This window comes from Myotis davidii, unplaced genomic scaffold, assembly GCF_000327345.1.
Source record: "Myotis davidii unplaced genomic scaffold, ASM32734v1 scaffold243, whole genome shotgun sequence".
Lineage (NCBI taxonomy): Eukaryota > Metazoa > Chordata > Mammalia > Chiroptera > Vespertilionidae > Myotis > Myotis davidii.
In genome coordinates, this window is record NW_006295183.1 from 1078243 (window position 1) to 1091441 (window position 13199).

The window sequence follows — 13199 nt, forward strand, 5'->3', positions numbered from 1 at the left end:
TCAGCAGCCACGTGTCAGCCTGTCTGAACCTGTGGCTGCTGAGTCCACGACCTCGTCATCCCTCTGCTCCTCTGCTCTCCGCTTGAGCCGCCCCCACCGATGGCTGCCCAAGACCATGTCACCCCCTGGAACTGCTCCACCCTTGAAATCGCTGAGTCAGGCACCCCCTCTCTACCCACAGCCTTCAGGCGCTGCAGCCCACTCTTAGTCCCTTGTGGGACACGGGTTCCGGACTCAGCAGGACACGAGGCCCTGCTTCCTCCCCTGCTGCCTCTCTTTCTTCATTTTCCTCCCTCCCCAGCTGAGGTTCCCTGGTCCATCATTCGAGCACTCTTCTGCCAACATCCGCAGCTCTCTTGGCTGCCCATCTCATAGTCCCACCCGGCTGGCAGCCCCCCAGCCCTGGAGGAATCCCAGCAGCCTCCAGCCCGGAGGCACCCTCCCCCACCTCTGCTGCTGGGAGCAAAGTTGGGGAAGCCGGCAGCAGCATTGGGCGGGTGAACCCAGCTGCCAGACATGCACACAGACCAGCTCAGTTGGCCTTGACTTGTCCCTGCCCAGCCAGCCGCTGGCTCTCCCTACTCAGCCCCTGGAGCATCCCCCTCAAGGGTGGGAAGACCACCTCCCTATCTTAAACACCATCCCTCTCCCGGTCCCCCCAGCCTTCTCTCTCACCTACCTCCTGCTCCACAGAGATAATAGAGGCCAGTCTACATCTGTGCCTCCAACCCCAATCCGGTGGCTGAGGTGCTCGCCTCTTTTTTGGGGTCCTACTGCCAATGTCCTCTGTCCCCTCACCCCACTCGCTGGACCCCAAGTGGTCAGTCCCCTGCACTTCTGTCTGTGCACCCACGTTCCCTTCTGGATTCTGCCCATTAGCATCTAAAAAACCCGTCTCTTGGGGCCTAAACTCTTATTTTCTTTTTAAATTTTTGTTTATTGATTTTAGAAAGGAGAGAGAGAGAGAGAGAGAGAGAGAGAGAGGAGAGAGAAGAGAGAGAGAGAGAGAGAACCATCTATTTTTGTTCCACTTATTTATGCATTCATTGGTTGATTCTTGTAGGTGCCTTGATTGGGTATCAAACCTGCAACCTTGGCGTATTGGGATGATGCTCTAACCAACGGAGCTGCCTGGCCAGGGCTGGCCTAAACTTTTACATTCAATGTCCGTTCTTTCACCTTCCAACACCCTTCGAGCCTCCAGTCCGTTTCCAGCAGACCCATCACTCCACCACAAGGCCCTGGCTAAAGTCACCACTGCCTTTCATGTGGCCAAGGTCTCCAGGCCTCATTAGGAGCCACACACAGAGGTCACCTTATCTCCATCGCTCAGAATCTCTCTGTTGCCTTCGGAGCTGCCTCAGGGTGGCAGGAAAAGGCTCTCCAGGAGGCAGTGAGCTCCTTGTCACTGCAGGTGTGCTAGCAGAAGCTCAAGACTTCCCAGCTGCCACAAATAGAACTAAGGGTCACAGGAGGCTTCTCCGCGTTGAGTGGACTCCAGGATCAGATGGGGTTAGAGGCTCTGTCCCAAGTCTCACAGCAAGTTCATGGCTGGGCCTGGAAGCAGCCCTTGGTACTAGTACATGTTACTGCAGGAGACTGAGCTGGATCATCTCAAGACCATGTGGCTGATGACAGCCTACTCCAGAGGAACCTCTCACGTAGGGTCTGTCTGCCCCACACCAGGCCACTGCCTCCGCTCTGGCCACCCGCTCTCCCGAGTGGCCTCGCTAACCCCACCTGATCCTGGAGTCTCCTTTCTCTCATGGTGCCTCTCAGATTTAACTCCTACCTCCCTGGCTGCTCTTCTCCACTCCGCCTCCTCTACTCTGGCTCAACCCAGGAGTGAGGAGTGGTGTTGCTGAACGGGGCTGAGGCAGGTACCCATTGGCATGGCACCCATCTTTCTGGTGGACCAGGAGCCTCAGTGTTAGCAGCTGGAAGGACGCTTTGTGCCAGGACAATGGCCTCAAGTGCCCAGTGGGCCTGTTAGCACACTGGCCATTCTCCCTAGGACATGTGGTTGCAACCGTGGGCCCTGCTGCATCAGGTTTCCAGATGGGCCCTCCAGCCACTGCTGTCCACACTAGTGTTTCTGGGTTGATGGCACAGTCTCTCCGGGTTGTGGATCTAGACCTGCTGGGGTTTCTAGGTCCTGGGCTTGACCTTGTTCCTGCCTTGAGGGAAAGCCAGTACCTACCCTGTTTCCTGAGCCCAGGGGAGAGCACACAGGAGCCCTTCAAGGCCCAGAAGGCTCAGGTCAAGTGGGAGGACGCAACTGCGCCTCTGGGGTTGGGGCACGATGTTAATGAGAAGGTCAGGGCCTCTCTAGTTCTGCCATTGGCCACGCTACAGTCATTCCGATTGCAGAAGGGAAACGGAGGCTTCGCAGTTGGTATGATGAGAGATTTGGATGGATAGACCGGCAGGGTCCCTAGTCATCGTGGCCTTCCCACCAGTGCCAGGCTGGCCCCCAGGGCTGGGTGGTAAGAACGGGAAGTAAGCCTCGGTGCTCCAGCAGGTGGCGCCAAAGGGCACAGCAGAGGGATGGGGCTTCCTTGGGGATTCTGGAAGACTTCTCGGAGGAAGTGTCTTCCTGTACTCCAACCCGACTTCCTGTGGGCCGGAGCTGAATCTTTGAATCTCAGGGACACGGGGAGGGAGGGCCTGTGGGCAGAGGATTACAGACTGCCCCTCTCCCATCCCGCAAGGGCCTCTTTGGCCTGGCGGGCAGCCGCCTGTCCACCCCCAGCTGTCTCCCTCTGGAGGGAGATGCTGACCAGCTGGAACCTCATTCTCTCTAGTGAGGCCAGATGAAGGGAGGACTGGTGGAACGGCTTTCTGGGGGCTGGGAGGCAGCCGCTGAAGCCAGGCAAGGAGGAGGCTTTCCCTGGCTGCTCAGGTCCTTGGGAGAGAAGCAGACAGCTGGGTCAGTGTCACCTCCTTTCTCCCAGGAAGGAAGATTCTGGCTGTCACTGGGCAGGGGAGAATATCGGGGGCTGCTGCCGTAACCGTGTGGTTGACCCAAGGGGAGGAAGGGTGGCCCTGGCACAGGATCATCGGGCTGCCTAGCCTGGGTTGGAAGAGGGCCCTGGAAGGGGCTAGGGGGGTGTGATCGCAAGTGACCCTCCCTTGGCTCAGCATTTTGCTTGGTGCCCAGCTAGATCTAGCAGGAGAGGCTGGGGGCAGCCAGAGGATACTACCTCCGGCCCCCACATCTGCTGTCAAGGCTGAAAAGTGAGTCATAACTGGCCTGTTCCCCATCACTGGAGGGATAGCAGCAAAGCCAAATGGCAGCGTCTTCCCACAGGGTTCTCCTCTTGGGGGAAGAGGGGGGACTGGACCCGGAGGCACCTCCCTTGGGCCCTGACCCCAGCCCCACTCCCAACATAAACTAATACCCTCAGATGGGGCACAAGGAGTGGGGAGGTTTAGAAAACAAAGACTGATTTGTGTGGATCCCGCTGAGAAGATAAGGCTTGATGGGGAATGTAGAGCCCTAGGGCCTGGGAACCCTGGGCATGGGTGGAGGTGTGTGGACACTGGCCATGGGGACAGAGAGCTCTTCCGCCTTATGCAATGATGGGGCCCGGTGCCTGCACTCTGTGCCTTATTTTCTCTGACAGCTGATGATGGAAGTGGTTGTGGGATCAGTTGGATAGGACTCGTTTTTCCCTCCCCGCACAGAGCGTTGTGGGAGCATAAAGAGCAGCATTAGGTTCGGAGAACATGATGGCTAGAGTGGGGCTGGATGTGGTGCAAGCAGGGATGTCGCGGGAGGTGGTGTGTGTGTGTAGCATGGTCCTGGGGCCCATGAGATTCTGGAAGCATGAGGGCAGGAGGGGTGTGCTGTCCAGGGTAGAGCAGATGCAGGCTGGGACCCGAGACCAAGGCACAAAGCTCTCTGAAGTGCCTCCACTCTGCCGGCTGTCAGGCCGGGGTCAGGAGGCTGGCATTGGGGCCTCTGTCTTGTAGCTGCAGATGGGCCTTGCCCAAAGCCCTCAGTTTGGGAAGGGGCCTGTCTCTTCTCAGCACACATCCTGTAGCTGACCTAGCCAGACAGGGCGGAGAGAGGGCAGCTGCCTGGCCCCAAGCCCAGGAGAGCAGAGGTTGTAGCAGGGCGCTGGGCCGGGTGGGAGCTAGGGGAGCAGAAGGGAGGCGGAGAGTGGGGGTCAGGCCAGGACAGGAGCTGTGGCTTCTTCCTTCTGCCGCCTTCCTGGAGGGCCCTGTGGGAGCTCCCCCAACGGCCAGCCCTCTGAGCTGGAGCCTGGGCCCTCAGCCTCCTTCCCCTGGTATGGGGGCCCGCTTCCTTGGATCGCATCGGCACTGGTGCGCAGTGATTACCTCAGGTCAGGGGCCTGGCCGCGGCCCACACAAAAGCTCAGGGCAGCAGCCTCCACCCCAACCTCAGCCTCCAGTGGGAACCCAACTTCGGCCTTGGAGGCTGTCCTCACTCCAGGCCTCAGCCAGCTCCCTTGTGCCTTGAATTCCTCGCTGGTGCCAGGCTGAGGAATGTTGTGGCTACTGCAGTCTGACTGTCAACGCCGCCCCCCCGGCCCCCCATCCCCACATAGGTGACTGCGCAGAACTAGCTCCAGTCCTTTCAAGCTTTTGTCTTCACTGTTGGAGGCAGAGCTTGCCCCTTGCCTTGGCATGGTGACCTGGGCAGCCCCACCCTCGCCAGCTCCACAGCCCCCTCTGGTGCCCATGTGCTCTCCAGAGCCTGGGGGGGCGGGGGCGGGGAGCCTCTGCCTGGGACTGACCTGAGCCCAGCCTCCTGTCCAGGTCTCTGGGTCTTCTCCAGGCAGCCTGGACAGACGCCTGGCCCTGGCCTCAGGCCCTAAAGGAGGAGGCGGTGCTCGGTCTTTGGAGTGGGCTGCGCAGGGCAGCTGTCTGCCTGCTCGTCACTGCTTGACCTGGGCCCTTACTCCAGAGGGGCCTTCCCACCAGCTCCCCTCCAGCCTCTTCTAGAGAAGCTCTCCCCACCCCACTCCTCACTGCCCTCCCCCGCCGTCTTCCCCTCCCGCTCTGTTCCCACCAGCAGCCAAAGGGACCCTAACTGGACTGGATACCCCTGCTTATGCCCTCACGGAGCCCTCGAGCTCAAATGAAGGCAGGACCCTCACCCCGTCTGCAGGACCAGCCTCCAGGCCCCGGCCTGCTGGCAGCACTGCCCTGGTTCCCCTCCCTCTGCCAACCCTGGCTGTGCTCGGTTCCTCGAATGCGTCCGTCACGCAGTGAAGGCCTCCAGGTTTTCGCACACACTGTTCCCTCTTCCCAGAACACTCTGTCATCTCCCAGTTCTTTCATCCCCGAGGCTGGCCAGTGGCCTCGCCTCCATGTGCCCACGGTCCCCCTGTCCTGCCAGAAGGCTGTTCACACTTTTCCCCAATCACTCGTGGGGCATGGATTCCATCCTCCCTCCACCAGGGGAGGGGCCGTGCCTGTCCTGTGTGCCTGGCACTGGAGTAGGGGGCACACTTGGGCAGGGAAAGGAGGCAGCATTCATTGTCCAGGGGCTGGTCACCTGTGCGGGGTGGGGGCAGGGGCATGGTGTCAGGACTTCCAGGCCCCTTGACAGGATGCCTGCTCTTGTGCCTCCTGTAGTTACAGCTACATGATTGACAACGTGATCCTGCTCATCACGGGCACGCTGCACCAGCGCTCTATCGCCGAGCTGGTGCCCAAATGCCACCCACTAGGCAGCTTTGAGCAGATGGAGGCCGTGAACATTGCACAGACACCTGCCGAGCTCTACAATGCCATCCTGGTGGACACGCCCCTGGGTGAGCCGCTGGTGGAGGGAGGGGTGGGCATCAGTGCCAGTGCCTCAGTGTGTGGTTTGCGGGCCCCTGGGGGTGACCCTGACTCAGAATTGAGGCCTACCCACTGGCTTGCCTTTAAGCTCCCTCTTGGCTTCCCCTCCCATTCCTTCCTCCTCACCGGCCTTCTGTGCTGTTGCTTTTGCTTGGTCAGGCAGGCTACACCCAGGGCCCGACTCAGACCACCTCACTTTGTGGAATTGGGTGGTTTCTCAGAATGCAGAGGGGGCTGAGCTCAGGGAGAGGGTTCAGAGCCCGGGTCCCTCGGAGCACTGTCAGACTGTGGCCTCCAGCTGGGCGGGAGTGGCGGGCTGCCCATGAGCAGGGAAGGGAAGCCAGTAGCTTCACTCGCCTCCACTTGAGCAGGTCCCAGGGGCCAGGACAGGCAGTGTCCAGCAGGATACAGAGTTCATGTTCGAGGCCACGAGAGGGGAACTGAGAGCTTCCTGCAGGGCCCCGCCTAGGCAGTGCTGGCTCCTGCCTGCCATGTCTGCTGGGTAGAAGGCACTAAGGCTGTCCCCAGCGAGTGTCCTCAGAGCCAGGGCACCACCTCCAGGAAGCTCCCAGGGTTGAACCACTGGGCACCAAGCTGCACTTGGTCCTACACAAAGAGGCCTGAGCACTACCTGCTGGCTCATCTGGCCCAGAATTTCTCAGTAGTTCGGAGCTATTTGTGGCTTTTTCAGTTTCTTCATCTTTAAAGAAGAGGCAGTGAGCCTACAGGTTCTGCTTTGGGTGGAGTGGCTTTTTCCTGCTCCGGCCACTACTTCCAGCCCAAGAGTGGCCCCTTGATCTGGCCTGTGCCCACCCAGATGCTGAACTCATTCCTTGTCTAAGGAGGAGGAGGCCGGTTTTCCAAATGTGGGGGATGCGAAGAAGTGGGTGTCAGGCCCCAAATCCACAGTTGCCGCCCCCCCCCGCCCCCAGAAGAGAGGATGTTGTGGCCTCTTATGCAAGCCTGTCTTTGGCATGGCGGAGCTTGGGTCTGCCCCAGCAGCGATTAGGTCATGTTATGGCTGGCGGCCTGCTTTATAAATCAGTTTTAGGAGTAAGAAGGCTCAGGTCAGTGTACATCGTCCAGAGGATTGCTTCTGCCACTTCCAAGGCAATAACCAGGGTGGGGGCCCCCAATACCCAGCCAAGTGGACCTTGTGGCAGGGGCCCTAGGACCCTTACCTAAGTGCACATACCCATCTTTTCTCCCCAGCGGCTTTTTTCCAGGACTGCATCTCAGAGCAGGACCTCGATGAAATGAACATCGAGATCATCCGCAACACGCTCTACAAGGTAGTGTCTCCCCTTCCCCCCAACCCCCTGTGAATAGCGGGGGATCGGCTTGCAGGCCGACAGGCTGTGGGCGTGGTGGCTTGTGATTTATGTGGGGTGCTGGGGCAGGGCACAGCTGCACCAGGTTCTCACCCTGGGGGCTTATCCACTCACTTTCTGGCTCCTGTGATGGCACAAGGCTGCATGGAACAGGTTCTCCATCCCCAGGTGCCCACGGCAGCCCAGATAAGATCAGCGGGCGTGGCCGGTGCTCCGCAGCTTGGCTTGTCAGAGCTGGCTCCTGGGTGACTGCTCTCCCCGATCCCGCAGGGTCACGGGCTACCACCCAGGCCTTAGCTCTCAGCTCTCCCCACCTGGACTGTGGCCAGCAAGTACAGGCACGTGAGCAGAGCAACAGTGTGTTCAGTTACGGTGGGAGAGGGACCCAGCCAGGTGTAGCCAGGTACCCCTGTCAGGTTCCCAGGCCAGAGCCAGTGCCATGTCCCATCATCCTCATCCCCCACCTACCTTCTGCTTCCCACCAGGCTGTGCCATGGGCTGGAGACCCCTGGAGGAAGAGTGGGCTTGGGATTCCTAGGTCAGCGCTGCCCTGGCTTAAAGAGGTGCAGGGCAGAGCTGCCCAGGGACCAGCGAGGGACATTTGGGATAGACTGGGCTACAATTGTGGTACCAGGACCCCGGAGGGGCTGCAGCCAGGAACATGGGTCAGCAGTGGGTAGGGCCTTGAGCGGGGCTGAGGTTAGCACTGGCCAAGGGCCCTGCTGACCTAACCCTGAGAACATCTGTCTATTGGCTCTTTATAGCGAGGGTCCTCTCCTGCCCTGGTTGGAGTTAGGCGGCTGACTCCTGGCTGCATCCTAAGCCCAGGCCCTCCAGTCGCCCTGCAGGGGTTGGGCCAGAGTGAGGGAGAGTCTGGTGGTAGTGAAGGACCTTCCTGGGGTGCAGTGGTGTGGCAGGGGAACAGCACATGCAGAGCAAGCATGGAGCATGGGCCAGTGGCAAGCGGTTTGCTGTCAAAGTGCAGGTTCCAGATGGACAGCAGCAGGTGGGTCTGGAAAAAGAAGCAGGCACAGGATAAGCCACCCAGGGCCGTGAATGTCTGGTCAGAAGTTTGAACTTTATCCTGTGTGCAGGGCCAGCAGTAAAGGTTTCCCACGGATCGCAGTATCATCAGAAAGCCCCCCTGGAGGACTTGCAATGTGGAGGACAGGGTAGAGGGGACAATACCAGAGGGAGGGAGATTCACCTTCTTTCATTCTCAGGACTGCCTTATCAGTGTTTTCATTTGTAAGATGAAGAAATTGAGGACTCAGAAGTAGAATGGGTTGCCTGAAGCCACTTGCTATACTGAGAGCATTGGGGATCACACCTGGCTCAGCCTGATTGCAAAGTAAGCTCTCTCATCCACCCCGCTAGTAGGGAGGCAGGCTAGCAATCAGGAGAGAGAGAGAGAGAGAGAGAGAGAGAGAGAGAGAGAGAGAGAGAACGAACGAACTCCTGCCTGCCCAGCTGGCCTGTTGCCGGGATCCCTGACCTGACACAGGGTGAGGGGTGCGGCTGTCCCCCTAGCCTAACCCACACCCTCACCGGGCCTGACTGGTTCTACCTGGAGTCACCGGCGAGGGCTGCCTGGGCACCAGCTTGTAAACATTGATCCAATGCTGCAGGCACCATGCCAGGACTGCCCGCCCAGCAGGCAATGTCCCAGCCCAGTGGCCACAGATGGGAGATTAGGCGGACCCTCAGCCGCCTACCGGGTGGGAACTGTAGTTAGCTGGCACAGCCATGGGCTCGCAGACTCCTCCAGGGCACGGGGTGGGGGTGGGGATATGACCTTGGTACCTGGGCCTTTGGGGTCCTGCCAGTTCCTTCAACTGCCCTGGTCTCCAGAAGAGAGTCTCGGTCTGTCCGCCAGCCTCCTTCACCCTGGGGTCAGCCTATCTGCATTCGCATCCCCCTGGGGAAGAACTGCAGACCCACTGGATGGAGCAGGCCTGGGGATCTGGGTGCAGCCAGTGTGGCTGGCTGTGGGGAAGGAAGGAGCTGGGAACAGTGCTAGAAGGACTGAGAGGTACCCCAAGCCATGGTAGGGTGGGCAGCTGTTTCTGCCCCTCTCTCATTCCCGGGGATCCGCTGTGCTATGACCCCTTCCCCCTTCCAGTTTCTCACTCCCTGCCCTGCCCTGGACTTTTGTTTTCTGTGACACGGTGGTTACCTCAGGCCTTTCTCTGAGCCCAGCTTGCCCAGTGCTGCTGGCCAGGTTGGGCTGGGCTTACGGACTCCCAGGTCTCATCTCACCTCCTCCTGGGGCAGCACAGCTGGTGGCCCAAGTCAGCTGGTAGTGGGTGCAAAGGTCTCCGCACCTTGGAGGGCAGACCTTGGCATGGGAAGCTACCCACGCCTCCCAGTCCTCGCCCCCAAGAGTAGGCTCCAGATTGGACCCAGGAGGATCTGAGTGCAGGGAGCTCTCCAGGGAGCTGCAAGACCATCCCCTTCCTTGACAGAGAGAGGTGTGGGGAAGGAGCCTGTGTGGCTGCTCTTAGGAGTGAGGGCTGGGGGCCTGGGCTGACCTGTCTTCTCCTCATGCCCAGCAGATCCAATTTGCAGGGGCAGGAAGTGCTTGTCCCTCCCCCACCCCCACCCCATGTTCCGCCATGGCCATTGCTCTGCAAGGCTGACGTCCAAGGGGGCAATAATCATTTCTCAGCAGGACTCGGGTTGACAGTTTGATTCCTACTGCGTGATGCCTGGGGGCGGGGGGGGAGTGTTCTGTACGGTGGAGGCCAGGAGGGGCCCGGGCACCCAGGCCAGGCCATCTCCATGAACTCTCAGGCGTAAACTTCCCTCACTAGCCCATCGGCAGGTGGTTTTCTAGACTGAGGAGAGAAGATCTGGGGGAAAGGCGGACAGAATAGTAGAGAAAGACAGAGTCTCCCTCTTAGCCTGGCCTTCTGTGGGATGAGGGTGTGGGGGGCACTGCACCATGAAGCAGGCAGTTGGCCAGAAATTGCTGTCACTCCTGGGTTGGGAACAAGGCAGCAGGCTATTGCTGCTTGGCTGGTTAACAGTTGGAGTTTGTGGCTCTTGCAGGGGCTCTGACGTGGGGCTGCCATGGCCAATGCAAGGACTGGGGCGGGAATTGGGGACTATGAGTAGGAGGCCTGGGGAACCCCCCCCACCCCCATCTCCCTGCTTGGGCTGAACAAGCCCCATGCTCTGTGCAGGCCTACCTGGAGTCCTTCTACAAGTTCTGCACCCTGCTGGGCGGGACCACGGCCGACGCCATGTGCCCCATCCTGGAGGTGAGCGCCCTCCCTCCCGCCCGCTGGTCCCCTGGGAAAGAGGCCAAGGGGAAGCCCTGCCAACTGACCGGCCACTGCCTCCCTCCCTCCCTGTCTCCTTGCCTGTGCTCTGGCCCCACAGTTTGAAGCAGACCGCCGCGCCTTCATCATCACCATCAATTCCTTCGGCACAGAGCTGTCCAAGGAGGACCGTGCCAAGCTCTTTCCGCACTGTGGGCGGCTCTACCCGGAGGGCCTGGCACAGTTAGCTCGGGCTGATGACTACGAGCAGGTTAAGAACGTGGCCGACTACTACCCGGTGAGTGCCCTGGCTGCAGGACCGAGGGGCGGGCATATTGGCACTTGCCTCCCCACCCCACACCCAGCTGTGCCTTCACGCTCACGCTTCCCCCCACTCTTGGGCCAGGAGTACAAGCTGCTTTTTGAGGGTGCAGGCAGCAACCCTGGAGACAAGACCCTGGAGGACCGCTTCTTTGAGCACGAGGTGGGTGCCAGCCTGCCCGTCACAGGGCGGGTGTGGTGGTGTAGGCCTGACTCTGGTCGTGGCCAGCTGCACACCTCGCCTGCCTCTGTCTGCAGGTGAAACTGAACAAGCTGGCCTTCCTCAACCAGTTCCACTTCGGTGTCTTCTACGCCTTCGTGAAGCTCAAGGAGCAGGAGTGTCGCAACATTGTGTGGATCGCCGAGTGCATCGCCCAGCGCCACCGCGCCAAGATCGACAACTACATCCCCATCTTCTAACGCCCGGGCCCGAGGCTCCCCAGGAGTGTGTGTCTGTGTGTGGTGTGACCAAGGCCAGGCTCACCTGCCTGCCCTGGGGGTGTGGCACATTGTCCTAGCGGCTGCCCAGCTCCCCTGATCTCCTGAGACTGCTCTTGGGCCTGGGCGCCTGCTCCCCTGACCCAGGATAGACCAAGTTCCCCTCCAGATCAAGCCCTGTTTACAGCCACCCACATGTCTAAGAAGCATGTGGTCACTTTTGTGCCCCTCCAGAATGAGAACCCCTAGTAGCAGTGTGAGCCTCTTGTCCCCTCTGTGGGTCACCCCCAGAACCATGGCCCAGGGGAAACTGTGTGTGTGTGTCCTTGGGGCCTGGGGGAAGCAGCGGTGCGTCCCTCTCCCTCAGCCCTGCCCCTCTGAACAATAAACTGCCCTAAGCCCTGTGTCCGCTCTCTCCTTTGGGGCTCCCAGCTCCCCTTGGGTTCGCCCTTACTGATCCGACCCCCGCCTGCCTAAGCCTTCTGCCTCCCCCAGTCGCTAGCAGTGGCAGTCCCAGGCTGGCCCTCTACAGAGCAGCCAGATTCCTCAGGGCGGGATGCCACTGGGGGAGAGCCCCCAGGCCTCCCTGTTGGCTTCATTGAGCTCCCCCATTCCCCAGGCCAAGGTTATCATCCCCATTTCACTAGGAGGAAACCCACACCTCTGGATAAATGATCTGTCTGGGTCAGTGAAGAGAGAAGGTGAGAACCAGAGTCTGTACCCAGAGCCTCGTCCCCCATGCTCAACCCCGGAGGTTCCCCAGGCAGTTCCCAGTATGTCACACAGCCTATCACCCCTCCAAACACAGGGCTCCCCCATTCTAGGAGAAATAGACATTTATTTAAAAATGGCAATCAGGCAAGTAAAATGTGCAGCCTCCCTGGGGCTTGGGTGGGTGGTCAGGGCCCTAATTCTTGAGCCAGTCAAGAAACATTTGGGATTTACCCTTTGAATCGCAGCACTGAGGCCCCGTGCTGAGAAGTAACCTGAGGGGGCCCCCAACCTACCCTGTCACTTAGTTTGCAGAGGCACCGACTATGGGAACCTGTCAAAGGCCACAGCTACGTCTTGCACTGAACTCCCCATCCGGCTGGGCTCTCCAAGCTGCCGGGCGAGCCATGTGCCCCCGTTTGGGCTCATGAAGCAGGAGAGGGGCCCAGAGGTTCACTGGGAAGCGTTAGCCTCACCAGGCCTGACCTGGGGCATCGGCAGGGGGTGGGCTAGGGTCCTTGCGGCCAGGCTCTAGGACAGATTGGGTCACAACGCCCAGGGGAGGCCCCAGGGCTCATGGGACATCCTCTGCTGGGACAGCTGAGTCCAGAGATGCACACTGCTCATTGGGCCACTGTGGGGGAAGGGCCTGGGCTTGGGTCTGGGTCTTGGGCAGCATCCTGGGTGGGCGCAAGGCCAGGCTTGCCAGGCCGCAGTGCACTTGGCAGACAGGGGCTGATGAAGAAGGCTTGCAGGAAGCGGCGCCGCAGGCCCTCGGGCAGGTAGTAGTGGATGAAGTACATGAGTCCCACACCGCGGCCCGGGTAGTAGCGGCTTGGCGGATGAGCTGCCAGCAGTGCATCGACGATGGCATCTACAACCGGGCTGAGGTCGGGCAGTGCCAGGCTCAGCGAGTGCAGGAACTGCCCGTGTGCATGCTCGATGTAGTCCTCCCCGTAGGCCTGCAGCAGCTCTTGGGGCAGGCTGGTCAGCAGCAGCCGTTTGCGTTGCTCCCAGTTGCTCACATTTTTCACTGACTCTGGAGAAAAGGTAATAAAATCAGCCAGGGGTCAGCTAGGGAAGCCAACTCACCAGTGACCCACCTCCTGCCAAAGCCACGCCCATTCCAACCAGTCCCCGCCCCCACAGTCACCCCTCTTCCAGCCCCAGACTGTGACCTGCCCCCCAACCCTGACCCTCACCTGTCTTGAAGCAGCCAGGTTGGATGACGCTGACCTTGACCCCCCAGGGCAGAAGTTCACAGTTGAACGTGTCCATGAGCAGCACCACAGCCGCTTTGGAAGTCCCATAGGCCCCC

At 60.0% G+C, this 13199-nt stretch overlaps 2 protein-coding genes across 2 annotated transcripts in view; one reads left to right on the plus strand and one right to left on the minus strand.

Moving 5' to 3' along the window:
- ATP6V0D1 (ATPase, H+ transporting, lysosomal 38kDa, V0 subunit d1) overlaps positions 1-11575 on the plus strand; it is a 37131-nt gene extending 25556 nt beyond the window's left edge. The window contains exons 3-8 of the mRNA XM_006769783.2: positions 5608-5786; positions 7030-7109; positions 10334-10411; positions 10533-10709; positions 10818-10895; positions 10991-11575. Coding sequence (XP_006769846.1) covers positions 5608-5786; positions 7030-7109; positions 10334-10411; positions 10533-10709; positions 10818-10895; positions 10991-11152 — 754 coding nt within the window. The 3' untranslated portion in view covers positions 11153-11575. The remainder of the gene's footprint in view (positions 1-5607; positions 5787-7029; positions 7110-10333; positions 10412-10532; positions 10710-10817; positions 10896-10990) is intronic.
- A 413-nt stretch (positions 11576-11988) lies between these two features.
- HSD11B2 (hydroxysteroid (11-beta) dehydrogenase 2) overlaps positions 11989-13199 on the minus strand; it is a gene marked incomplete at its 5' end in the record, with an annotated part of 5083 nt that continues 3872 nt past the window's right edge. The window contains 2 exons of the mRNA XM_006769837.1: positions 11989-12920; positions 13084-13199. Coding sequence (XP_006769900.1) covers positions 12505-12920; positions 13084-13199 — 532 coding nt within the window. The remainder of the gene's footprint in view (positions 12921-13083) is intronic.